Source organism: Epinephelus fuscoguttatus, linkage group LG10, assembly GCF_011397635.1.
Source record: "Epinephelus fuscoguttatus linkage group LG10, E.fuscoguttatus.final_Chr_v1".
NCBI classification, from domain to species: Eukaryota; Metazoa; Chordata; class Actinopteri; order Perciformes; family Serranidae; genus Epinephelus; species Epinephelus fuscoguttatus.
In genome coordinates this window covers 33,323,528-33,349,659 of record NC_064761.1, presented here as the reverse complement: position 1 = coordinate 33,349,659, position 26,132 = coordinate 33,323,528, and the positions used below count along the sequence as shown (strand labels likewise).

At 43.3% G+C, this 26,132-nt stretch overlaps 1 protein-coding gene across 2 annotated transcripts; it reads left to right on the top strand.

The window, feature by feature from the left end:
* The first annotated feature begins 401 nt into the window (after positions 1-401).
* cilp2 (cartilage intermediate layer protein 2) lies at positions 402-25,542 on the top strand. 2 transcript variants are annotated; one of them, XM_049587335.1, is made up of 10 exons: positions 402-688; positions 7,508-7,585; positions 8,318-8,587; positions 8,853-9,035; positions 12,551-12,706; positions 12,791-13,108; positions 13,627-13,735; positions 15,388-15,545; positions 17,776-20,202; positions 20,994-25,542. In XM_049587335.1, the coding sequence occupies exons 1-9, from the start codon at positions 625-627 to the stop codon at positions 20,190-20,192; spliced, it is 3,753 nt and encodes a 1,250-aa protein (XP_049443292.1). In that variant the 5' UTR covers positions 402-624; the 3' UTR covers positions 20,193-20,202; positions 20,994-25,542. The 2 variants fall into 2 exon arrangements, with proteins under 2 accessions (XP_049443292.1, XP_049443291.1); XM_049587334.1 differs by having other exon boundaries at positions 17,776-20,206.
* Positions 25,543-26,132: the final 590 nt, after the last annotated feature.

Sequence of the window (26,132 nt, the reverse complement as noted above, 5' to 3'; positions counted from 1 at the left end):
AAAAACAAAACTGAAACAGGTTCTCAAGCATTCAGAAATATTGTAAACTATTCTGTATTTGCACAGACGCACGCACACACCTGCTCCGTGGATAGAGACAACCACCCTGGAGCACAAGAGGATTACAAATCAAAGAAATATGAAAATATTGTTGCGAAAAAGTCAAAACTTATGAGCTCTTGCTTGGACGAACAGGAAAACACCTTTTTATTTTCAGTAACAGCACCCGCGCACACTCTCCTTCCCCTCCCTCCCCTCCCTCCCTCTCTCTACCCCCACCATACCCTCACCTTTTTTTGGAAGATGATATGGGGGACCCAGATGTTACATTTCACTGGCCAATGGTGAGCAGAGAGGGGCTGGATTGGTGTGCACTCCCGATGCCCCTTCTTTTAAAAACGCCTGAGCTCCTGTCTCCAACTCAGCAACTAAAACTCACATGAGAGAAAAGAGCAGCGGCTCTGCTCTGCTCGACCAGCAGCATCACTCACACCTGACAAACTGAAGTGGCTACGCTCAGCTGTATCTGAAGAATCAACCTTTTTTTCATTTTTTAAATGTATGTTAATTCTGTAGGGGATCAGAGAAGAACAAGAAATCATCTGTAACTGAAGGTGTGGTACCATGTTGGAATTAAATAAGGTGGCACTCCTGCTGTGTGTCCTGGCTTCAGTGGCTCTGGGCCAAGGTAGGTGAAGACTGAAAATTCATCTCTTATCCCTGCTGTTTTTAAAACTGGATGCTACACACAGAAAAATGACTTTAAATGTAAAGATACAGCTAAATGATACCTGAAAACACAGCCAGTATTACGGTGAATTTTGTCCTCCCTTGTCATTTTGGTAATCACATACTGTACCTAACAGAGGGCCAGTGTATGACTGCTCACACATGTGCACAGCAACTGACATAACTGTGGAGTTTTCTAAGTTGACGGCATTTCCCTGAGGATGTCAGAGCGGGAGGACTGTGGTGGTGAGCTCATGATGTGATAAGGGTGTGTGTTTGGCTGTGTGTGTTATTTTATAGACCACCTCAGTAGTCTTAATCTCTTTTGTTAAGTCACCAGCACATTTCACCATGGGGCTAATCAACAACACGTGGTGATAGAGGAGTCGAGGAGTTGAGGAGGAGGAGGTCGCTGTGGTTTATTTTAAACATTGAAAAAGCTCTATTGATGACAGTGAAAGTGCTGCCGGTGGCTCAAAGTTCAGGTGGCACACACTTTGTATTCATATTGACAAACTGCCACTGTCAGCAAGCAGAAGGCGTGCTTTAGAGGAAAAATTAGTATCTCGGCGCAGCCAGAGTGCTCCTCTGACTTTTATGATCTCACAAAGAGCCAGTTCAAACTCACTTTTTTTACTCAGTTTTATTTACTGTTTTTATTGAGCTGGACCGTCAGCTCCAGGGCTGTTTCATGCTCTGTCTCTTCTCCCCCAAATTACGCTCTTATCACTGTGAAAGCTTGCCACTCTTCCTGAATGACACCAACAGCAGCAGTTTTTCCAAAGCTGTCACTTTCTGTCCACATTACAGCTGCTCCCTATTAACTTTTTTTTTTCTTTTTAAAGAAAAGGAGCTGGCGTTTCACAAAAGCAAACGAGTGTGAATAAACCATAATGGTCTCCATATCTCGCTGGACTTGGAGGCCTCAGAAGTCGTAAATGTCTCACAGAGGCTGTGTGCCATTTGCTGATGAGTATATCAAAGACGGTTTGTTGAGGAGGAGAGGTAAATGTATAAACGGTGATTCAGATTGACTCTGAACACTGTGTTACAGCCGCGAGTGAAAGCCGGCCTTAAAATGGACTGTAAAATTTTACACTCGCCACGCTCCTTTAGCTGCACATCCACATCTTGCAGTAAGGTGGTGCATTTTGTCCTCACTTTACCCTCAACTGCAGTGCCAGCAGTCCCTAAAGATATAAACCCAGTCACCTTGGAAACAAGAAGCAATAATCACAAACCAGGCAACACATTTTCCCACCTGCTGGGTTTGCACTCGGCTAAATGAGAAAATGGAATAAAAGGAGGGATAAAGAGCGCAGGTAAAATGGCTTTACCGTCCCCTTTTTCCCGTCAACTTGGCCGGCGTGTCTCTCTTTCCTCTTAACTTTTTGATGGTCTCACCCCCCCCACCGCATTCAGTCCACCACTGTCTCCCACTATCCATTTGTCTTCATCTGTTCCTCTTTTCTCTTTAATCTATCTCCCACAGGAATTTCTTCACAAATACTTTCCCCACCTTTCTCCCCTCTGTCTCTCCCTCACTCCATCACACCCCCTCCTTCGCCTTTCTCCACCTAGTCCTCCCTGCTCTCCTTCCGTCAAACGCTCTCTCCTCGCCTTGTTCTCTGTCACTCTCTCCGCACACCTTGGAGCTTACAGATTTACGAGATGTTTTCCTATTTGAAGGTGGCAGCTGGTGCCGGATGCCCACTGTAAGTCACAGGGGTACACTGTGGCATTACCACCTCTTAGCATAAGACTTGCTTTCAGCTCCAAGCTGTTACGGTAATCTGCCCTCTTTAACTGGCGATCTTCTCTCCTGCTCCTAAGGAAAGCTAGGTGGTGTATGTGAGCAGCAGCTGGAGGGCTGCTATGAATCAGACAGAGGGGCTAGTTCTCCAGATGCTGACCACTGTCTGCTCCAAACACCGCCGTCTGGCCAGCTGACTTTAATGACTGAGACAGGGATTACAATGGATCAAAGAAAAAGGCGTAAATTCCCATTAATGACAACCTCCGAGCCATTTCACATCTTTCTTTATTTTCTTCTATTTATGTGTACATGTGTGTGTGGGCGAGCCAAGATATTATTTATTGCAGGACTAATCAGTTGCTTTCAATTGAGCTATTTCCAGCTCCTGGCTTTGTCTACCTGTGTGCACAGGTGCAGAGGTTCAAGCAAGGACTTCCAGATATTTTCAAGGCGGAAATAACTCAACTCTGCCCAGTCTTGTTTTTAATAGCGTCGGGGAGAAAATGCTTGAGAACACAAAGCCTTTGTTATACCTTTGTAAATCCTTAAATCATGTGGTTGATTTGCATCATTAGTTAATGTCAGGGACAAAATTGCCGTTTTTAATGAGGTACAGATGTTTTCGGGATCAGACTTGGATTTTTTTTGAGAACGCCGGGGTACAGGGAGAGATAGATCTAGAGAGAAAAAGCAGACTCCTCTGCAACCACACACACCTCAGCTAAGACGCTAGCCAAACACATAAACAGCTTCCATATGACATGGCAAACAGATCATCACATACGCAGGCCCACACACACATACACTCACATCAGTGAATTCATGCGTGAAATGCCGCTATGTTAGACTTCGTCGACAAATACTGTACAAGCTCGTTCTCTTAGCGAGCTTAACTTTGTCCAATAGGTTACATAACACAGGGAGGGGTGGGGTTCTCACGTCCTCTCCTTCTTGTAAGGACCTGGAATATCATAAACAGGACCCAGACCTTCTATTTAAGCCTTGTCTCTCTGCCAACATACATCTGGCATAACCATACTGTAATCTGACTAAAACCATTCTGGGTGCAACTTCATAAAGTCCCATATTCCAACCCCCCCTCCTCCTCTTCCTCTCTTCAGCAGCGTTTTTATTAGATTCTGGCGAAGGCAGAAAACTCCCACTCAAAAGTGAAGCTGTCTCTTGCAATACCGCTGGTGATTATTAATAGAGGATTTGCCTTTGTGTAGCCTGGCTATAAGGACGCCGGCTGTATTTCAGAACGAGCCACTGTGACGTAAATCGTTAAACCCAAAGATAGTCTTCTAAAATAAGCACTGCAGTTGTCAAAACAGACTCACAGATGACAATGACTGCAGTGTGGGATACAAAGTAATCCAGTAGCTAAGTTTCAGACATGATGCTGACATAGTCTGGCATTCAGGTGCTTCCCATGTGGCTATATGTGGAACTGAGATGCTAACCAGCCCACAGATGCAGCTCTGCTCTAATGTACTGGTGCCACTATAATGTATCTCGTTACCTTGTCCGTGGTTTACGAGGGTCGCGGCGAGGCTGGCTGAGGTTTATAATAGCCGTCACATGGCAGGGTTCAGGTCAAAGGTGAAACTGCAAGAGAAAAGTGATACAAAGGTGTGTGCATTTCACTATATGAGCTCAACAAGTCAAAATCGTAAAGAGATTTGTGTGGGCAAAGCACAAAACCAAACCCACAAGGGCGAGACCGTCCTCTGAAGAAGAACGACAGCATCAGGTGTTTCAGCAAGTGACGTTCAAGTGACGAAGACCTCGGGCAGCCTTAGGAGTTATGATGAGAGCAAAGGAGGAAGTCAGGTGATGTTGTTACACTGACAAAGCGTACATCAAGGTGTCATTTGGTTGCTTGGCATCAACATCTTTGTTCCACGTAGACTTACCGTCCAGCCACTACTGCACATAAATTAGTGTAAGGACATTGCTGCTCAATGGTAGATTGTTCTCTTGGACAAGGTACATCTGTGTTTTTTCTTGCAAAATTCGCTTGTAGCTCACAGAAATAGATACTGAAACTATTGCTGCAGATTGTCAGCTGGCTGAGGAACTCAGGGCCACGTTGCATCCCATAGAGGGCAGGGACGGCACATCTTGTCATTTTGGAGGACTCGTTGGTTTTGTTAACTTAGCTGTAAAAAGTCAAAATTCTACAGACATCTGTGTCAGCAAAACTCAAACCCAAACCCACACAGCACATGAACAAGGACAAACAGGATATACTGTACTAGCGGAGCACTTAAAGGTGGATTTTTTTTAGCGCTAAAGAGGAAATCAAAAGTTCTAACCTCGCTCCCTCTGGCTTGAAAAACTTGCTCCCTGATGAGGTAAATTCCCTCACATACCAGCCGTATGAAGCAGTGCCCCAATAAAATCTCCCAGCTTTTAAAATTCATAAAGTGTTAACATGCCACTCAAAAGCACAATAAGCTCTGTGAGTCCGCCAAGGGGAGCCGGGCCAGTTCATACCAACCATAACTGAGGTCACTGCCCCGACATTTGCCTTGTGCTGAAGCTAATCTGGGTTTCCTCTTTTAACTTTCTAAAACCGTTAGTCACCCCATAAAACTCTAAGAATCGTGTGCTATTTTGTTTTCATTGTCAAACATCTTGAAATGATAATCAGGAGCCAAATACTGTGTGCTGTGAACTCCCTTTGTTTTGGTGTGAGCGAGGACGAAATGTTATGCAACGAGTGCAGGAAACCTGCTTTTTATACTTCTTGGAAATAAATGGAAGCTTCAGAGCGGGGAAGGGCAATTAATTAGCCACAAGTTTGAAAGTAAGTGTTAATTAAGTGAAACAAAAGGGGTGTTTGAGTCCCGCTTACTGAATACTTTGCCTCGGAAAGGGTTTTAAAGTTCTCAGAGTGAACATTAGTGCGTGCAGAATGTAAACACAACAGAGATGTTCTGTCCAGTGGCAGAAAGACTGTCTTTTGAGATGTAATCAGGACAGACACGGAATCCAGGAGACAAAAAGGAGAAGGGTGGAAAAACTATTTGATTTGATTTACTAAACTAAACCTGCGAGCAGAGCAACATCTGCCCAGCAGATCAGTGTGAAAGCATTTGCTTCTGTTTATCCAGCTATTCCAGTGTATCAGAGAGTCAAAGCCGGTGTGGAAACCTATCAATGGTTTTTAAAGCCAGGGGTATAAAAAAAACCTAACAACCATGAGGGTCAGCTGACTGTCTGTGTTACCCTAAAACTTCTGTAATAAATTTTTGGACAGTGGATCTTTGTTCTGTTGAGCCGCTATCCTTCTTTGCTAAATCTATCAAAAGGGTTGAAAGAAATGTGCTGGCTTTACAATAAAGAGCTGAAGTGAGCCGTAAAAAACCAGTGGGGACTGGGATCGATACTGGCCTCTGTGCTGGGAGTCTCTGCTCATAAACTCAGCGGTGTCTCTCCGAATGTGCTAAGTGCTTGCACGTAACACTGCACACACTCTCACACACACACACACACACACACACACACACACTAAGGCTACATAAGCTACTTTTTGTTTCTGTTGCGTACTATGACATTTATTTTTTTCCGCATGGCTTAAATGAAACTCTGAGATTAAATGTCAAGCAAATAACTGCCGTTTTTTTTTTTAAACATAAAAAAGTAGTTCTGCAGGAAAAATGAATCATTAAACTTCAAAGCACAAGGGGAAACATGTCACGGTGCATGTTTCATGACTGACAGAGCCGAACTTAAAACGAATGCCAGGCTGAATATCTCTCTCTTTCTAATGAGGCAACATTTGCCTTCATCTGAACCTGTTGTGCAGGCACTTGCATGAAAGATGATAATCATGATGTAAGAATGACTCAGTGATACAGGCATGCTGTATGTGTGCATATGGTATGCATATACATTATAATCATATATCATTAAGATAAAAAAATAAACAAGCAAAAGATTGCTGCATAAAAGTATGAATGTGTGTGTGTGTGTGTGTGTGTGTGTGTGTGTGTGTGCTCTGCGAGAGGTGATGGAGCGAGTTAAAGTGAAGCTTTCTGGCTCGACCGCTGGTGAACAGATGACTGCATGCACTGATTTGTCACAGCTGGAGCTTGATTAGCATCCTCAGCAGCGGCTGCTTGTTGATGGATCAAGAGAAGGGAGGACTGGAGGAGGACAAGCAGGGGGGGAGACAATAAGCTGAAAGATGGAAAGATGTGTGACAAAGAGCATGGGGGAGATGATGGATGGAGAGGATGTTCCACAGTTTGAAAGAAGAGGGGAGATGTCATCAAAACAGGAGGAGCAGCAGGAAGAAAAATCTACAGAAAGAGATGGAAAAGGAGCAGATAGGAGAGGAGACGGAAGAGGAGATGGAAGTGGAGAAATCACACTGATGAAAGCTTCCAAAAGGAGAAAGAGAAAGTAATAGCATTTTAGCATTTTCTCCCGTCTGAGTCGCCCAAGAAGCCTCGTCTTTGTTTCAGCACATCAAAAGGATCGAAGGCCTGTGACTGAAATGAGCAAAAATAAAACAATGGAGAGAATAAAAAAATAAAGTGCAGAGGGAGGGCGTGTAATTAGAAGAGCCTTCATGCCGTGAGGGAAAAAGCAAAACGTGCTCAGACTGCATCAGTGTGCACACGCCCACGACCGTGTGCACATGGTTGTGTGAACGTGCGTACGAATACTGAAATAAGCTGCTGTCAAACATAACACACAGTATAAGAGAGCTTAATCAGATTTTGATCATTTTGTTTCACTTTCTTTTTTCCAGTTTTGGTGCTGACGAAAACCCCATTTTCAGTAGAATCTTAACTTTAAAAATACACACACACATACACCTGCACATACATAGAACCCCGACATATCTTGGCATCATGTATTAGTGAAACTGAAACTAACTAACTAACTAAAAATAGGCTTCTGAGGGAATCAGAGGAGAAGTGAATACATGTATTGATATAAAATATGTGATTGAATCGCCTTTTGTGTGCTGCTTATATATCCAGATGTTTTCCTTCCTGTTTGCAGGCCCCGTGAGGAGCAGGAGTCAGTCAGACCGGAGCAGGAGAGTGGTCCTCAACTTGTTCACTGACACACAGACAACAGGTACTCAATCCATCAGCAGCGACACGCAGAGCTGATTGCATGTCAAACTGTGAGGCAACAGACAAGTGTGTGAAATGAGAGGGACAGGTGTGCACCGGTGCTCTAAAAACAACAGGAAGTTGATTATTTGTCACGTTAATTAACGCGGTCAGCAGTAGGAGCTGAGGTTTTGATGACTTGACATCCATTTTCTGGAACACAAGTGCACCAGCATTAGTCTGTGTCCAGATTATTGTCCCATCACCTCAGTGCACCCTGCAGTCCACAAGAGAATTTTATTTATCAGAGTGATGTATCACTCCGTGAACGAAAAAAAAAAAATCATCTGCGTGTTGTTAACACATTCTTTAGTTATGAATCCCTCATATTTCTCCTGAGGACATGCTCAGGTTTCAGAACATGCAGCAGACTAAAAAATCAGACAATATGCCTCATCAGTAAGGCGAGGGGGCTTGGAAAGAACCTGGACAATGCAAAGCTCCCTGGGGTGTATGAAGTCAGTTTCAAATGGTGGTAGCAGACCTCCTCTTAAACTTTGTAACCCATCCCTGCTGTTTTTTCTCTGCTGCTTTCTCTTGGTTCTGACCCATGCCTCCCCTCCATGTAAGATCAGCTCCAACCCCCCCATTCCCCTTCCTTATTTCTGGACCCTGAGAACTGTTTTCTTTCTGGCTTTTTCTAATGCTCAGTGGTTTTGGTTTTCATCCATGTCTCCCCTCCACGTGCCTCCAGGCGTGACGGAGTGGACGTCTTGGTTCAACATCGACCATCCTGGAGGGAATGGAGACTATGAGCGCCTGGAGGCGATCCGTTTCTACTACAGGGAGAGGGTCTGTGCGCGGCCCACGGCCATGGAGGCTCGCACTACAGACTGGGTGGCAGCGGCAGACACCGGAGAAGTGGTCCACTCCAGTCTGGAGAAGGGCTTCTGGTGCATCAACAGGGAACAGCCCCAGGGCCGCATCTGCTCCAACTACCACGTCCGCTTTCAGTGTCCCCCAGGTAGCTCTGACGACAGCTGTTCAGGGATGTGCAAGCTGTCCCTTCACAGACATGAACATTTAGCCAAACACATGCATGAATATATATTTCACATGCACATAAGCTGGCTACAGCAAAGCATCATCCAGTGTAAATGCTTTTTACTGCCTGCCATGTGAAATAATGTGTTTCTTATTTCCTAGTCTTGATTCTGCTTGCAAACAGTAAGACATAATCCCAGCTTTGCTCAAGATGTCTCACTCATTTCTTCAATGTGTGGGTTTAGTGCAGAGCTACTGGACTGACTGGAGTGAGTGGGGCCCCTGTTCAACCACAGTTTGTGACGACGTGGGCATTCAAGTCCGCCAGAGGAAATGTGTGAACACCCAGCCCATGCCTCTCCTGTTGGTGCCAGCATGCCAGGGTCACCACTCAGAAAGGAGGGAGTGCTCCAACCCTCCATGTACAGGTGAGAATCATGAGATTTAGCTTTTAGCATTGAAGCTCCTCACTCATGACTGGGAGCACCATGGTCAGCTGTGATACACATTACCTTATGTCTTTGTTTAAAGCCTTTATAAAGACTGTGAAAGCAACGGAAACACAGAAACGAAAATAACCTCATGTATAGTCTCGTTTTGCACTGAACTGAAAAGAACAGCTTGAACCAGCACCAAAGTACATGCACTACATAGTCACAGAAAACTAATCTTTCATTGAACTAAACAATACAATTTGATTCACCAAAGTCATTCCACCTCTAAAGCTGAATTCCTCACAGCTATACACTGATCAGCCAAAAGATTAAAACCACTGGTGGCTGGATTGAATGACACTGACCATCTTATTACAATAAAATGTTCTGCTGGGAAACCCTGGGTCCTGGCATTCATGTGGATGCCACCTGACACGTTTCACAAACCCAACAACTGTTGCAAACCAATGGCAATGGCACTCCCCAGTGGCAGAGGGCCCCCAGCAGGACAATGAACCATACCACATGGCAAAACTGTTCGTGACAAAGAGCTTAAAGGGCCAGTGTGTAAAATGGGTTGAAAACAGTGACATCAGTGGTCAAATTCTAGATTGCAGGGCTCACTCACTCACCCCTCCCGTCGGGTAAATGACGGTGGCCTCATAGGGACAAAAAGCCTTGCGCACGAGTTTTTCAGGAGTAGGTCTATCTAATCTCACCAATCTCCAGCCCGCACACTGACTGACAGCGTAGCCGGTAAACAGAGCTCAGCTGTTTATTTAGCCTAGCAATATCTCCGGACTATAGTAGCTGCAATGGACGACTTTGAACGCGATTTTGAAGAGTTTCTTGTAGCGGACACAGACCCAGAGCCATACCTGTTTGAGCTGGAGCATACAGATGAGGAACTCCATGTGTTTGATGCTGAGCGGGCGAGAAGAGAGGCTGAATGCACAGAATGGGATTCGGTGCTACTGCTACCATCGTTGGGGAGATATATCATCAGGAGGAAAAGTGCCGCAGAGAGTGCATCACAAGGAGTGAAGTTGCGTCTTCTTTTCCTCGCAGATGACGGTTCGGGTTCATTCTCTCCTGTTGCGTGGTAAGTGTGGTCCATTCGCAAACTTTATAACTAAAAAAACTTTTCACTACTCTCTATCGACGAACTTCTAACACTCTCTGCTGTTTCCTCCTCCTTCTTCCTTCCTTCCGCTGTCTTCGTTGTTTCATTTATACACGCGAAACGCGTTCTCTGGCTGGCTGGATTGTCCGCTCGGTCTGCCGTACATACATGGCGGCACAAGGCAACCTCTCTAAAGCAAGGCCCTTACTATAAAGAATAATTATAAGGCTACAAAAACCAAACGTATTTTATTTTATAGCGATTATACACTTGTATAAACATATTAATGGGTAGAATATTCAGATTCAGATTCAGATTGACAATAAACCATGCCAAATATTTCACACTGGCCCTTTAAGGAGTCGTCCTGGCCTAAAAATTCCCCAGATCTTGATCTCATTGAGCATTCGTGAGGCGTGACAGTACCCCAGAGGTAGCCCTGATCCATGGTGGGGCGTCCTTAGATGGAACTTGGCTCTGACCTATCGAGGCATGGACACAGGACCTCTGGGGGTGTCCTGTGGTATCTGGCACCAGGGCATTGGCAGCAGATCCTTTGAGGCCTGTGGGTTATGAGGTGGGGTACTGGCACATCTCACATATTCTCAATCAGATTGGGATCTGAGGAATTTGTAGGCCAAGTCGACACCTTGAGCTCTCTGTCACGTTCCTCAGGCCATACTTAAACAGTTGTTTAGTGATGTGGTATGATGCATTTTCCTGCTGGGAGGGTCACAGCCACTGGGGACTGCTGTTGCCATGAGGGGGTGTACTTGGTATACAACAGTGTTTGGGTGGGTGTGGCATGTCAGGTGGCATCCAAATGAGAAGCAGAACAGCAGGACATTGCCTTGTTACAAGATGATTTATGTTGTTCACCTCATCTGTACTTGCCATTTCCTGCTGTATGGTTCTATCTAACACAGGCTCTGCCCTCTACTGGACTTAATGATAAATACTGTCCTTCAATCACGAGCATGTATTCACCCACTGAAATTTGTATAAATGCAGCCTCCCAATTAGGACACGTCTACCTGAATATGTACATACCCCACAGTATATACGGCAGTAAAGACTGATTTGCCCACTGATACACCTACAATATCCCATGCTCCTTGATGACCCAGGAGATGTGGTGTGCTTTTGCTTGTCTTTCTACCCCTGTAAGGATCCGCCATGGCTCCACCCAGTTTGGCTGCACACCAACTGTGTTGGCTGGGGCCCCCTACCTCTTCACTACAGGCGCCTAAGTTATAAAGAAGTCTGCCTGTGGCAACTAACTTTTAGCCAGTCAGGATCAGTGTGGCTGAGTCGATGTTATGGGGTGGGGCGTTCATTCATTGGGCTCCACCCACTGTACCCATAGGTCTTTAAGCACTGGCAGAGCCCTCTCCCTAGGGACCCTCCCTTGCTAAAGAGAGTGTAGGATGGCTGACAGCAATATTACTATGCTCTGCCTTATATACAGTGGGCTCCACAAGTTGGATAGGTATGTCCTCATTGGCCAGCTACATTTATGCAAATTTCAGCGGGAGAATGCATGCTCTAGATTGGAGAGTATTACCAAACCCCCAGGAACAGCAGCGAGCTCTGAAGCCAATTTTCGTAGAGGTTAGAAAGTGGAATTACAACTCCTGAGTCCATCACTTAATGCCATCGGGCCCAAAAAGACTGAGCATCACAACCCCGCAAAATGGCTTGTATTGCTCTCAGGATTTAATTCATTTGGTTCAAAGACATTTCGAAAGTCTAGAGGAGCTTCAACATTGAATCATTTTATCTCCATTCAAGTTAGCGGAGCGCTCAACCAGAAGTAGCTGGCTCGGCTAGCGGAAGTGTCTAGTGCCTTTGCTCTGAGGGTCCAATGATGCAGAAGCAGCGATGGTAATCTGGGTAATTTCTTACAACAGAAATAAACCTTTTTTGGCGTCATGTGCCACTGAGCAACTTTGTTAGGAATAAATAGGGTCCCACCTCCAATGCTGTCTCCAGGTCACTTAATAAATCCATCTGTATTACCCATAGGGTCCAGTAGAGGGCTCAGCCTGTGCTAATAGAACAAGGGTTACAATATTGTAACCTCTGTTTCAAGGTGAACCCTCCAGATCAGAACTTCTGCTAAACAGAACTTTATAATACTCAGTTAAGTGCTCTTGATTGAACAATTTCTAATCAGCGGTCTTTAAACTGTAGCTATATAATCAGGTGTCTTATATTTTCATGCCCACAATACTGTATAATTGCAGCATTTAATAATTTTCAATGTATTGTCCTTTGTAATTGGGGCGCCCATGCACAAGAGAGTTAACAAGTTTCTGTATCAGTCTGTATAAGTTTTAAATAACAGTAAAAAACTCACATCATTCCTGTCTCTCTGTGTGATCAGCCAAGTGGGGTCCATGGGGTCGGTGGGGAACTTGTTCAGTGACCTGTGGTGGAGGCCGCAGGATTAGGAGGAGGACCTGTGTGAGGAGCTCAGTGACAGTTCAGTGTAACGGACGGCCTGTTGAAGTACAGAAGTGTGGAAAGAGTCCATGCCCAGGTATTCTGAGTCTATGCTGTAAAAAGTTGTATAATCAGTCCTTCAGTGAGTTATGTGCTCACCTCTCTGTCTTTCTCCCAACAGCCAAATGTCAGCTCGTGTGCACAGAGGGCCATCCCAATGAGGAGTGCAACCAGTGTACGTGTGACGACCACGTGTTGCACGGAGAAGTCCACAGTGTGACTGGTGTCCCTGTGGCAGGAGCCTGGGTGGCGCTGGCCAGCCACCCCAAGGTGATCCGTGCCCGTACAGATGCCAAAGGTCAGTTCAGGCTCACAGGCATCTGCTCCTCCAGCTCGACCTTGATCTCCATCAGGAAGGAGAAGTTTGCCCCCATCACTGTCTCCTCCTCCAGCAACACCACAGGGTTGTCCTGGGTACGGGCTGTCCTTAAATCAGCCGGTGAGTGCTAATAAAAAAGATTACTATTAAAAGAACATCTGTTTTATTGATGTCTGCTGCTTTCAATCGACCCAAAAACAAAGTAAGTTAGTAGTATCATTTTTTAATTTAAGTTATTCTTGGCTATTTCTTAAAAGAGCTGTTTTCATTTTCAAGTAAGACTTTTCTTTATTGTCATTATAACCATTCTGCAGAGCCAGTAAATCCTCCAATCACATTCTCAGACTTTAGAAAACAGGAAATTGACAAAGCTACAACATAAACAGTCTGGCCTATTGTAAGACTTCACATTGTCTGGAGCACTTACTTGCTTTGTTGCATGGAGACCAAATAAAAATAGGCCAGTGCTGCTTTTGAAAGAGTAATCCCCTCAACAATAATTTTTCATAAGCACAGGGACCAATGTGAGAATAAAATGTAACGTCTGACTGAGTTTTATGAGGTCTCAAAACTCTGCAGCACCATTCACAAAAGTCAGAGGAAGTTCTTGAGGTTTTGCTCCTTTCCGCTTTCCACAGAGAAGCCGTACATTGTGAAGCACCCTGAGGACAAAGTGCGTTTTGAGGGAGGACGAGTGATGTTGTGCTGCAAGGCAACGGGATCACCAACACCTGACAAATACTACTGGTGAGATGAATACTTGCGCCGGCACACAGTTAATCACAGAAACAGCGAGCAGCAGAGTGATTATTTTTACATATTGTGAAATTAATATTCGGAGCTCCCTAAAAATTCAATTTCCTTTTTTTATTGTTAAAACAGCATTAATCAGTTACTTTAACAGGTTTTGGTCACCAACTGCCCCTGAGAAACATGTCTCTTCTGCTGCCAAATACTCCCTTAAGTTCGCCAGGTAGTAGCTTACTCCCTTCTGCTGCTTGGTGTAGGGCGGCAATGGGGTTATCAATTTTTTGGTTGAAAACATCTGCCTGCTTTGGGTGAAAAACAACATTGATGAAAGCCGTGAGACTGAACTATAAGTCAGACAAGTTGAAATAAAGCACTGCCTTGAAAACCAAAAAAATGAGCTGTAAGATGATAATAAGGGCTGAGGGGAACTGCTGAGTCGGGTGATATTGGGTTCATCACTAGAAGAAACCCCTTTCACATAACATTTCCAAAGTGATCTCATCCCTACTTCATATTCTTGACGCTTCAGCAAAAGCCCTCTGCGTAACTGTAATAACAACCTTTTGCATTCAATCATGACGCAGAAGGGGGTCGCCATTACGTCATGTGAGTCGACTCACGTGACCAAGAAAAGGTCAGCGGTTAGGTTTTGGCAACAAAACTATTGGTTAGGGTTAGGAAAAGATTGTGGTTAGTCACGAGTCGACTCACGGATCTTCCAACTTATGTGAGAAAATAACTGAGTGTTCACTTTTAGTTTCACATGGGAAAGACATACCAGTCTCCTGGGTTGAAGTTGTGTACTTGTTATTAATGCGATGCCGAGGACACTACCCAAGCTGCTTATTTTGATGCGCTAGAAGTAAATCCAGGCGGACATTTAATTTCATCCATTGCTAATATCTATTACTGATTAGTGTAGCTTAAGGAGCCATACACATGCCGCGTTTAGCGCATGCTTAAATTCAGTGTTTTCAATGAGGACACGCGACAAGCACGCTGAAACACCAGAGCAACGGCGTTGTGATGTGCATGCGTTCCCAGGCGCCTATTTTTTAGGGTGCGACAGCTGCGCCCTGAGATAAACAAAGTTCAACTTTTGGAAATAGTAGCGTGCACAACGTCACATGACGAGGAACAACCAATCACAGCCGACAGATATCTTTCCCTTCTTCTGTAAATATCAGTGTGTAGTTAAAATGGAAAAGTTGATAATTTTGGTGCAGGGCTGCCAGAGCCTTACATCTGTCCCACGGACGATATGCCCACACATGATAGACCTACACACAAACAGCACCTGAAGGATGATCAGCTCTGCACTCGGGATTTCAGGTACATAGGCTACAATCCAGTTCTTGTTGAGGTTGCTTAGCAACCTCAGATACAACCTACTGCCAGCGAGCCCCCAACCTTTCGTTTTCCAGGTGGTTATAGACGCGCCATGTGTTCGGCCCCTAATACATCAATATCAGAACTCATTTTCCCATATTTTTAAGTGATAAGTGACACATCATCAACATATTACATACATTTTACATACTTTATACACCTTAATAAATTGTTGTATACAGCTATCAGCATTTTTAACTTTTTTTTTTTTTTTTTTTAAACTTTTTTTTCCTTAAATATCTCTGTAACTATTTGTCAAGGTACCACAATGGGACCCTGCTGGACAGGAGAGTGTACAAGTATGAAGAGGACCTTGTACTGTGGGATCTAAAGCCGGAGCAGACAGGGGAGTACTACTGCAAAACTAGCAGCCCTGCAGGCAGCATCAAGTCCTCTCCAGCCCTTCTCACTGTGATTGGTATGTATCTTGAGCCTCGTAACATCAGTCGCATAGCTAAAGATCTCACTATCTATTGGATAGTGCTTGAAATCACATTAACCTGCTGGTCTGATGACAGTTTTGATGATATAAGCTAGTGCTAGTAAACTGTTACATACGTCAAAGCTGTGAAGAAAAACATTTCTATTTGGTCTGAGTTTGTTCTCACTGTCAAAAAGATACAAAAGCTCCCTTCTAGTCAGTGATGTAATGTAAACCATAATTCATCATCATCAGACTGGAAAGAAAATAATTTACTATGATGATAGTGGCACACAGGGATTATTGCTCGGGATGGCTGCTATCCCAGTGCATTGACAATGACGTGTGTACTCAAAGTTCTGCACAGATTCAAGTACAACCGCTGACAAAAAGCAAACAACCGCAATTTATTTTAGTGTATAAAGAGCAGCTGCCCCAGAGCTTGAATACACATTTTAAGGGGCATGTCAGCGCTAAGCTCCAACCGAGTCATCCACAAGCCATGTCCATGCATAAAGAGGGATTCAAACAAAACCACAGTGTCCTACAGCTGGGCGAGGGAGAAAAGTCAGCTAATAGACTGTCTGTCACTGGAAAAAAACTATTACAGGCAAAGAAAATAGGAAAATAAAAATATCAGGGCTCGCATAACCTGGCTGCGCATGGAGCAGTACGTTTTTATTATGTTGACATTGGTCAAAGCTACGGCTTCCTAGGGATGCTTTATTGTGTGCAATGGCTCTGGACACTGTAAAACCTCAAACCCAATTTCTCCAGAACACCCGGTGTTGAGACGAAATCCACAATTGCAAATAAATCCTGTTTCTTTTCTCTCTCCGAGTCAGACAAGTATGCGTTTCCACATCCGCGTGGGAGAGCTACACATTGCTTATATCCTTCAGGTGCATGTTAGCTAAGACACAGATTAACGGACAAGGTATTCATGGAAGAGTGCTAAAGTAATCTATCCCAGGCCACTGACAAATTCCAGCACTCCAAAAGCCATTATGGCAGGACACGCTATATGTGCGCAGGACACCTGCGCCTCAGAGCAGAAAAACTTACTCCCACTCTTTTAACAGTGCAGGTTCTTCTCACATTTTACACTACACAGAAGTTTAATGTGATTTACCATAAAATGTGTCAACCACACTTCACACAGGTGACTAGGAGGTACATAATTCAAAGAAAACTCAAGGCCCTCATGGTTAAGCCATCAGCAGTAGAGTAATGGTAATGGCCATCAGCAGCAGAGTAATGGTGTTTCAAACACATCACGCTCTTCCATGTGTCTGCAATTATAGACTTACTTGGGAGATTGGGAGCTTAACAGGGATACTTGACTATAAGCTCAACCATGATATCATGCACACGGACTATTCTGCCAATGTCTCGGTGAACAAAAATTCTTTCTTTCCAACTCCCATCTGGATGGTTGGTAAATAAATGTTCTCTTCAACTTCATGTCTAATTACCCTTTCATGCACATTTCACAGTCCAACTTGGCCACTCACAGGTACTTTCAAGCCATGCAGACACTGTGTGTGTGTATATGCATAAATTATGTGTGTGTTTGTGCATCCACGTCTGCATAAAGGGCAGAAATAGTATCTTTTAAATACTCAGTAGGCAAGTTCCAATTTATTCACTATGCACTTGTCATGATTCAGGTCTAAGGCAGGACAAATTGTGGAGACCTTAAATGACTCTTCACAGTAGAATACATTTATTTAAAGTTAAATTAGGTATGAGGTCAGTTAATTGGCAATGTGTGAATGAAGAAACTTAAGTACCAGTAAACCAGGTAACCCAGAGAGGAGAAAGAGACCGACTGCTAAGGCATCTATGTAAACAGATGAGCAGTCACACAAACTCAGGTGTCAGCCATCACTCCTAATGAGCTGCTCTCCAGAACCCAGCAACCAATTCAGCAGGAAATGGGTCTTGAGGCCAAGGGCCGTCACAAATTGTCCTACTCCACTCATGCAGTGATATACAATTATCCAGTACCCCACAATTTTATAATAACAATCAACAGATTTGAGAGGCTTTCAAGATGTTAAAGAAGGCAGAACTTCAACAGTTGCGTCTTTAACATGTCAAGTCTTTGTTCATTCTGGCACTGAGAAAAAGTCTTTCATGTTTTATGTGTATCAGATGACCAAATTATCTTTTATAATGTGTCGTGTGAATGCTTATTTAACACAATTTATTGTGTGATTCACAGCAAAAGGAAAGCCAGCATGCAACCCCACCCCTGAGACGCACCTCATCAGACTGCCGATAGACTGTGTTCAACCAGGGACTGACTCAATGCACTACAACGCTGGCCGTTGTCCTCACAACAAATGTGCTGGCTCACTAGACTTTGATATGCGCTGCAGAGATGGAGCTGGGTTCTGCTGTGGGGTCAAAACTATGGAAAGTCGGATCATTGACTGCGGGAGCTACAGCCTCCCTATCAAGGCTGTGTCAGAATGCAGCTGTCAGAAGTGTGTGCAGCCCACTGTGCTGGTTCGTGGCAGAGTGGTCACAGCTGACAATGGTGAGCCTCTGCGTTTTGGGCACATGTACATTGGTAAAGAGAGGGTGGGTACCACTGGATACCAAGGAGGTTTCACATTGCAAATTACTCCTGATACTCAGAGATTAGTGGTAAATTTTGTTGACCCCACTGAGAAGTTTCTTGACACTCCTAAGGTGTTCATCCTTGATAAGAAAGGTGGATCCATCTACCACGATGTGAAGGTAATGAGGAAGCAGACACCCATTGATATCAATGCTGGAGAGACCAACTCTATTAACCTAGGGGAAATTGAAGGGGAAGACCCCATTGGTCAGTTGGTTATTCCACCCAACTCCTTCCACAAGGACAATGGAGAAGTCTATGAGGGCACTGTGAAAGCAAGCGTCACATTCATTGACCCAAGAAATATCACCACTGCAGCTGCGGCCCCTGGGGATCTCAACTTTGTTGATGATGAGGGTGACATGCTCCCTTTGAGGACCTATGGCATGTTCTCTGTAGACTTCAGAGATGAGACCAACAAGGAGATGCTCGGAGCTGGAGCTGTTCAACTCCTCCTCGACACGCAGCACGTCAAAATGCAAGAGCACATTCCCAAAATGAAACTGTGGTCTTTAAATCCAGACACAGGAGTCTGGGAAGAGGAGAGTGGCTTCTCCTACACCACAACAACTACTGGTGGTCATGGGCGAAGCAAACGAGAGGAGCGCACATTCCTCATAGGCAACATGGAGATCAGAGAACGAAGGCTCTTCAATTTAGACGTGCCTGAAAACAGACGCTGCTACGTCAAAGTCCGTGCCTACATGAGTGACAAATTCCTACCTAGTGAACAGCTGGAGGGTGTTGTGATCAGCTTGATAAACCTAGAACCCAAACCTGGTTATTCTTCTAATCCGAGGGCATGGGGGCGTTTTGACAGCGTCATCACTGGACCCAACGGAGCCTGTTTACCAGCTTTCTGTGATGCCCAGAGGGCCGATGCTTACACAGCTTATGTCACAGCAATGATGGGTGGGGAAGAACTGGAGGCAGCTCCCTCTTCCCCTAAGATGAATCCAAATATCATTGGAGTATCTCAGCCATATCTGGATAAAATAGACTACCAGCGCTCAGATCACGAAGATCCAGCTTTGAAGAAAACAGCCTTCAGAATCAACTTGGCAAAGCCTAACCAAAATAATCTTGATGAGACCAATGGGCCAATATATCCCTATCAGAATTTGATAGGTTGTGAGAACGCCCCTTTTGATGCAAATCATTTCAGATTCTTCAGAGTGGAAAAGGACAAGTATGAATACAATGTTGTTCCCTTTGAGGAGAATGATTTGACAACCTGGACAGGAGATTACCTTTCCTGGTGGCCTAATCCCCAGGAGTTTAGAGCATGCTTCATTAAGGTCAAGATCCATGGACAGAAGGAAGTGATGGTCAGGTCGAGGAATCTGGGAGGAACACACCGGGAAACAAAAGGCAAACTTTATGGCATAAGAGACATTCGCAGCACCCGGGACATGCGAGAGGCCAACACTTCAGCAGCCTGTGTAGAGTTCAAATGTAGCGGCATGTTGTTTGATCAAGCTGAGGTTGACAGATCCATCATATCAGTCCTTCCACAGGGGAACTGTCGCCGGACTGGCACCAACAGCCTCCTGCAGGAGTATCTCATCAAACATCCACCAGTCGCTCACAACAATGAGTCCCATGGATTCACCATGCTAGCCCCTGTTGATCCTTTGGGACACAACTATGGCATCTACACAGTCACAGACCAGAACCCCAGGGTGGCCAAGGAGATCGCTATAGGCCGCTGCTTTGACGGCACCTCAGATGGTTTCTCCAGGGAGATGAAGTCAGACTCTGGGGTGGCGTTGACCTTCAGTTGTCCAGAGAGGAAAATTAGCAGAGAAAGCCTTTTCCAACGTCTGCAGACCAACCCGGGTCAGACTTTGTCTCAGATGGCAAGGGACATGAGGGAGTCGGAGGGTCTGCAGGTGCAAAGATTACCCTCTCAGATTGTGGCTTATCCTTCAGAGCAGCGGGGCAGGACCCAGAGTCGCAGAGTCACCTCTACAACCAGGAGGAGAGTGTCCATGCGCACACAGCAACGCCAATAGATGCTTCAAGGTAGGTAAGTTCAGATAAGATAATGAGATATCATTGAATACATTTACATGCACAAAATATTTCATTTTTTGCCCTTATTCTGAAAAATACAATATTCCCACTAAGCTGTTTACATTGCAAATGAAAATGAATATTGCACTAATAATCCTTTATACATGCAGCCATGTGCACAAATTATTGGGCCCTAACATGCGTCAAAATATTGAAGAGTGGAAAAGGTGCGGCGGCTTTTCATTTTGCTTCTTTGCATCAAATTGGGATTTTTTTTCAAAGTTTCCTTACTGAGACAGATTTGTTGGACCATACGAACACAGCCTCCCTCTTTCGTTCCTTTGTTATTCGCCCAAACCCAAAAACCCGTTGATAGCCAAGTTTTTCATAATATTTAAAAGTAGATGTGTTTCTTCTTCCGACCAGAAATGTGGGCTTTTCTTTTGGGCGTACACCAGCCTTGCAAACTGTTGCCGAGTTGGTCTATGTACAAATTATCCATGCTAATGCACAGAAATGACCAGTCAAAACCCCAAATGAGATGCATATTCCAAATGTGCTGTATACATATAAAAAGAATACGATAAAAACCCAAATCATACCGGCATATTCCACGTATTAATCAGAAAATGCTAAATTCTGAAAAAGGCCTATTTCAAAATATGTAATTGAAATATGCTGTTTACACCATCCATATCAAATTCAGAATACAGTCAAATCTGCAGAAATAGTGGAATATTAGCATTCATAGTGACAGTAATATCACACTAATTTATATGTTCTTTCTTTTTCACTTGTAGGTCTTTTGTCAAGACTGATATGATGTCACCAAGATGAGAAAGTTAAAGTCGGCCGTCTGCTGATGGGTATGAACTCCCTCCTGAATATGGAAACCACGAAACTGAGGCAGACAGCAATTCAGCAAAATCAAAGAGACTTATAGAAGATAATCATTAGACTTATACTTACTTGAAGGCTTTGGTATGTCAATTATTAATTCCTTTCCCTCCTAAAAGACATGAATCATTTGATTATATGTAACGCAGTGACTGGCATTTGCTTTATTAGTTTTGGTCTACTTTTATGTATGAAAAGACTAAATTGACGTTTGAGAACGTAACTTTTATAGTTCCAATTTGTGGCATTCCACTTTCCCCATGGTGGGTATTTTTCTTTTGCTGACATCTCTCAACGCTTGAGTTGAAACCAAACCTCCAGAAACCGTAAATACTATGCCAGGCCCCAAACACTTCATAATTGGCCATTGCTTTCCACCGAACTTCTCCTCACAATCAGAAAGAAACCAGCTTGAGGTCCTTGTCGTCTGCAGCAGACACTGAGCCCTTTTTCTACAAACTGGGAAACTCTCTCCACCAAGAGGAGGCTCGCACAAAACAGACGCATGCAGCAGGGTGAGGCATGCCACCCAGGGAACAGAGGATGTTTTCAGTCATGCTTCTTAATGTTTTTCATTTGCATGCCACATTGCCAACTGTGACTCAGCCAAACGTCCTTTCACACCTACTTAGAATGTGCAAGACCAAGGCCTCCGCCAAGACAAGCATGGATGCCACTAGTGGCAGGCGGTCTGAAATGTGGATGGTTGATTGAGAGGTATGACATAATTTCCTTTTGTCCTCTGCACATTCCAAATTAGTACCACCAAAGAAAATGTTACTCAAATATATATTTCCAAATATCTCACTTTCACAGAAACCATTACAGAGACTCTTTCAGGGTCTAAACTGACTTTTTTTTTCGTTGTTGTTTTTGGGTAATGTGCTTGTGAGCTGCCGTTGTATCTTGAAGTGCAATAACTATATAATTTAACTTAAGAATGATCAGCATGTAACAAACTATTACAGTACGTAAAAAGTGCTGCTGGTGACTAAAGCAACAACTCCTTCAGTACGTGTGGCAGATAGTGCGGTTGAGGTGTACGAGATCTTGCACAGGACTCATTTGAAGCAAATAATTTAACTGCTATGTAATCGCTCTTCAACTCTCTGAGCTGCGTAGAATCTATTAACCTTTTCATACTTTGCTGCATGACTCAGTTCATTTTACAATTTGTACACCACAGTAATCTTTTCAATTTCAGAGAGCAATCTTGTAAGAGGGAGTTAAAACTCTCAGCGGAGCCTTCTCTTCATTAACAAAACCCACTGTATGATTCTTACACATGAGACTGATAATTAAAAAGTAACACACTTGTGAATTTACTGGCCATGTTTTTATAAATCTTGTCTTTGTGACAATATAAGTACCTTTAAAGTACACATCTTGATACTGCAGATACTGAGACAGAATATTAGACTTAGAAAACATATATTAGGTTATTTTAATCGAGGCTGGTGATGGGGAGAAACCTCCCTCTGCGATAAAGGCACCAAACTTGTTTATCTGCAAAACGGGCACTTGCAGACCCATGGGAAAAGCTCTCCAAGCTGAACTAATCCAAAACCATATCAGGGGGGACCGTGGTCCGTGGAGAAACCAGGAGAGCATGACAAGTAAATATAAGCCTGCTGTTAATTAGAAAAATAAATTACAGCATCTCCTGGGAACTATTTAAACAGTTTGCTCCTGACTTTCACAAACAGCCAACAGTTAATTTCCACCTACACAGGATGAAGTTCAGTAATCAACACTATACAGAGCCCAAGAGGATTATGGTCACATATTTACAATTAAAATGGCAACCAGCCCACTGTACAGGTAACTTCATTTAAGCTTAATGACATTTTTAATTCTAATGTACAACAGATTTATTGTTTAATGTGTGCTAAAAGGTGCTAATGTAAAGTTGTATGTATAAATGCAAACTATATATTGTAACCTTACACTTGTGCTTAGCCCCACATCGAAAAACAATTTCTCCCCATTATGTATATGAGCAGCACACTCCAGAAAAACACTCAAAGACAGAGCAGTATCGGGCAACAACACGTGGTACCTTTGCCATTATCACTGACCTCTCTAATCACAGGCCTGTGGGCCGTCCGCAACTCCACGGTTCAGATCTCCAGATGAAAACAAACATCTCCCCGCAGCAGATGTAGCATCCACCCTGTGGAAAAAAAAGAGATGATGATTGAATCCAGGTGTGGGAAGAGATAAGTCCTGTAAAAATGCAATGGTTGTGTGAGGTCAGCTGAGGAGGCCCAACAGCTGTAGAGCAACTGGAGGAAATGTTAGACCAAAGACATCAAGAGAAATAAGAGCGAGATTATCTCGTGATGGATTTAATCATTTTTGGGGAACTGTTTGGTGAAGGGAAAAAAGGGAAGGGAAAATATTAGTGGTCTTTGGCCCCACAGTCCATCACTTACAGAATCTCAGGCTCCGAAAGTGGTTGCACATGGAAGAATGCGGGTTTTTTGAGGAGAATGCTTTGACAGAAGAATTGGCTTATTCATGAGCAGAAGTTATCAGGGGAGTTTGAAAGACAAGGTAACAATAATAGTAAACCATTATGTAAGGCTTTGCATGGGAAAGTAAGCCAGGCTCTCCAAACAGTTATTTTGTCTTGTGGGTAACTTCAAAGCAGATTAAAGAAGCTTTGCAATGTTTGGTTTAATGACTTAAGAAAAAGTTTCCAAAGTATTTAGAATCAAATAAAGTGAGTTTAAGCTTGAATCCAACAGATAAAACACACTGCATGGAAAGGAAATCTCATTGAACTGGCAGTAGAAGTAGCAACCGCTCCATTTTACAGGAATTAAATGTTAATATCATGTATATGGGTTAAAGGGTTACTTTTGTTTTACACCTTGAGGAAAATCAGCTTTGTCTTTCTTAAAGAGAGTTCATTAGCAATATCCCTCTCATTTCTGTGCATTTAATGAGGCTACAGCCAGCAGCCTGTTGGCTTCGCTTAGCATAAAGACTGGAAACAGGGGAGCGGCTAGCCATGCTAGCTGTAGCATGGCAAGGCCACGACTTGTCTTTTTTAAACTTCAGTGTTTACACAGATAAAATAAACAAGATTCAGCTTGCTCATTAAAGGCGCTGGTTTGTAAATTTTCTTATATTCGGACAAAGCCTAGCTAGCTCAGTAGCTGTTCCTATGCTAAGCTAAGCTAACCAGCTGCTGCCTGGGGCTTTATATTTACCGTAAAGACACAAGAGTGGTATCAATCTTCTCGTCTAACTCTCGAAAAGAAAGTAAACAAGTTGGTGTACCAGAGCAATAAACAATTCCTTTAATGAATACAATATACTTATCAGTACTGAAATCTCGCATGCTTTACAATAGAGCACTGCAGGGATGATGAAGTTAGCGTCGCCCTTGTTATCTCGTCAAAAAGCAAATAGGATTTTTCCATTGGAGTTTGGATTATCGCAAAAAATAAGTTCTGTGGCAAACATACGTTTATGATACTTACATGTTTTGTTTAGCAAGATAATCTTCACAAATTAACACCACTTTCATAATCTATGGAGCGTAAATGCAATCGCCACAAATAAAAAGCTAACGTTAGGTTATAAACAACCTAGAATATAGTTGCATGACTTCAAGGTCACCACCACCATGAGGCTGGAAAAGTCGTGTTTGGCTTGATGGTGTTCTGTGGTCTCATTTAGCCCCTTGCTAGCAACCATCTTTTTAAGACATGTAAAGGCATATACATTTACAAGTGGGGTATTTACTGGCATATTTTAGGTTGTTGAACAAAACATTAAAGTCTCTTAAGCTTGTGTAAACAACAGACCTTTTTTCAGGCATCTAACCGAAAAAGAGACAAAGAAACCAGGAGTGCTAAAATGCCAACTCATTTCCAGGTTTTAGACTCATTCCTACTGCACTCTATTGGACTTTTTACCCCTTTAGACTTGCTAAACTTGGGTTGTGTTTGTGAACATTAAAAATTAAGAAAAAGTCTGCAAAGTATTTCACCATATGTCACCTCTCTGTCACAGAATCTCAGTGGGTACATGTAACGCTCACCAGCCCTTTTTAATTTTAGGGCAGAAAAGCCTCTCAATCCACCAGAAACCACCGACAATTCATCAAGCATGAACAGATTAATCCATTTCTCCTCTGTACAGTCCAGATGGTCTCAAGGAGATCATAATTTATTCAGAAGGTCATTCTTGAGACCTTTCCACCACTTTTTGGAGTTTGCGAAGAGAGTTGTATATTTGCCACTGTGCTCCAGGAAGCCTCCCCGAGCTCCAGTAAAAGAATTACATCAACGATCTCCTGATAATACTCTGTAAGCGCTTAACTATTGCATGGTGATGCCGAGCCCGTTTCTCTCTGAGTTTTTATGTGTAAATTGTGTATTGTATGAAATCTACTATTATTGTACGAACAAGAAACTGTAAATAAATAATTTTGTGTAAACTTTTGATTTATACTTTGAGCTGTGTTTTATGTATTTAAAAAGTCATACAAATTTAACAACTTCACATTTCTGGAGACAGGAAAAAGTGGTCTTTTTCAGTGTTGCTAACATACAATAATTTAATTTGTGATTTAAATAATACAGATAAAATGTTCAGCTTTGCATAAGACACAACAATAAATACAGTTTACTTTAAACAAAACAGCAGCTTACAGTACAAGTGATAGGTAGTTAAAATAAGTATGACTAAAGTAACAGTGTTTGCAGACATCTGTGATCAGATACATAATTCACAAAACAAACACGCCATAAAATGAATTAAAATTATCCGAGTATATGAAATAAATTTGAGGAAACATATAGCAACAGGCTGACATGGATGCTGGTTTTCTCGATGAGAGTCGTGGGATGTAATAAAAAGATATAAAAATACAAGAAACCACTCCTGACCTGAGCAGAATCTTCAACAATGTTTACTTTTACTTTTCTACTGACAGAAAATAGCTATATCTTCTCCACAGTGTGCGCCTGTTATCCTCCAGATGATGAGTTATAATGCACACAGAAAATCTATAGTGCACACCACAC

What these genes read in the sequence shown, in the direction of transcription:
- cilp2 (XM_049587335.1), top strand. Translation starts at nt 625, where the DNA reads ATGTTGGAATTAAATAAGGTGGCACTCCTGCTGTGTGTCCTGGCTTCA. An exon ending in TGGAAAGAGTCCATGCCCAG is followed by an intron (nt 12,707 to 12,790) that starts GTATTCTGAGTC and finishes TTCTCCCAACAG; the next exon opens with CCAAATGTCAGCTCGTGTGC. An exon ending in ACACCTGACAAATACTACTG is followed by an intron (nt 13,736 to 15,387) that starts GTGAGATGAATA and finishes CTATTTGTCAAG; the next exon opens with GTACCACAATGGGACCCTGC.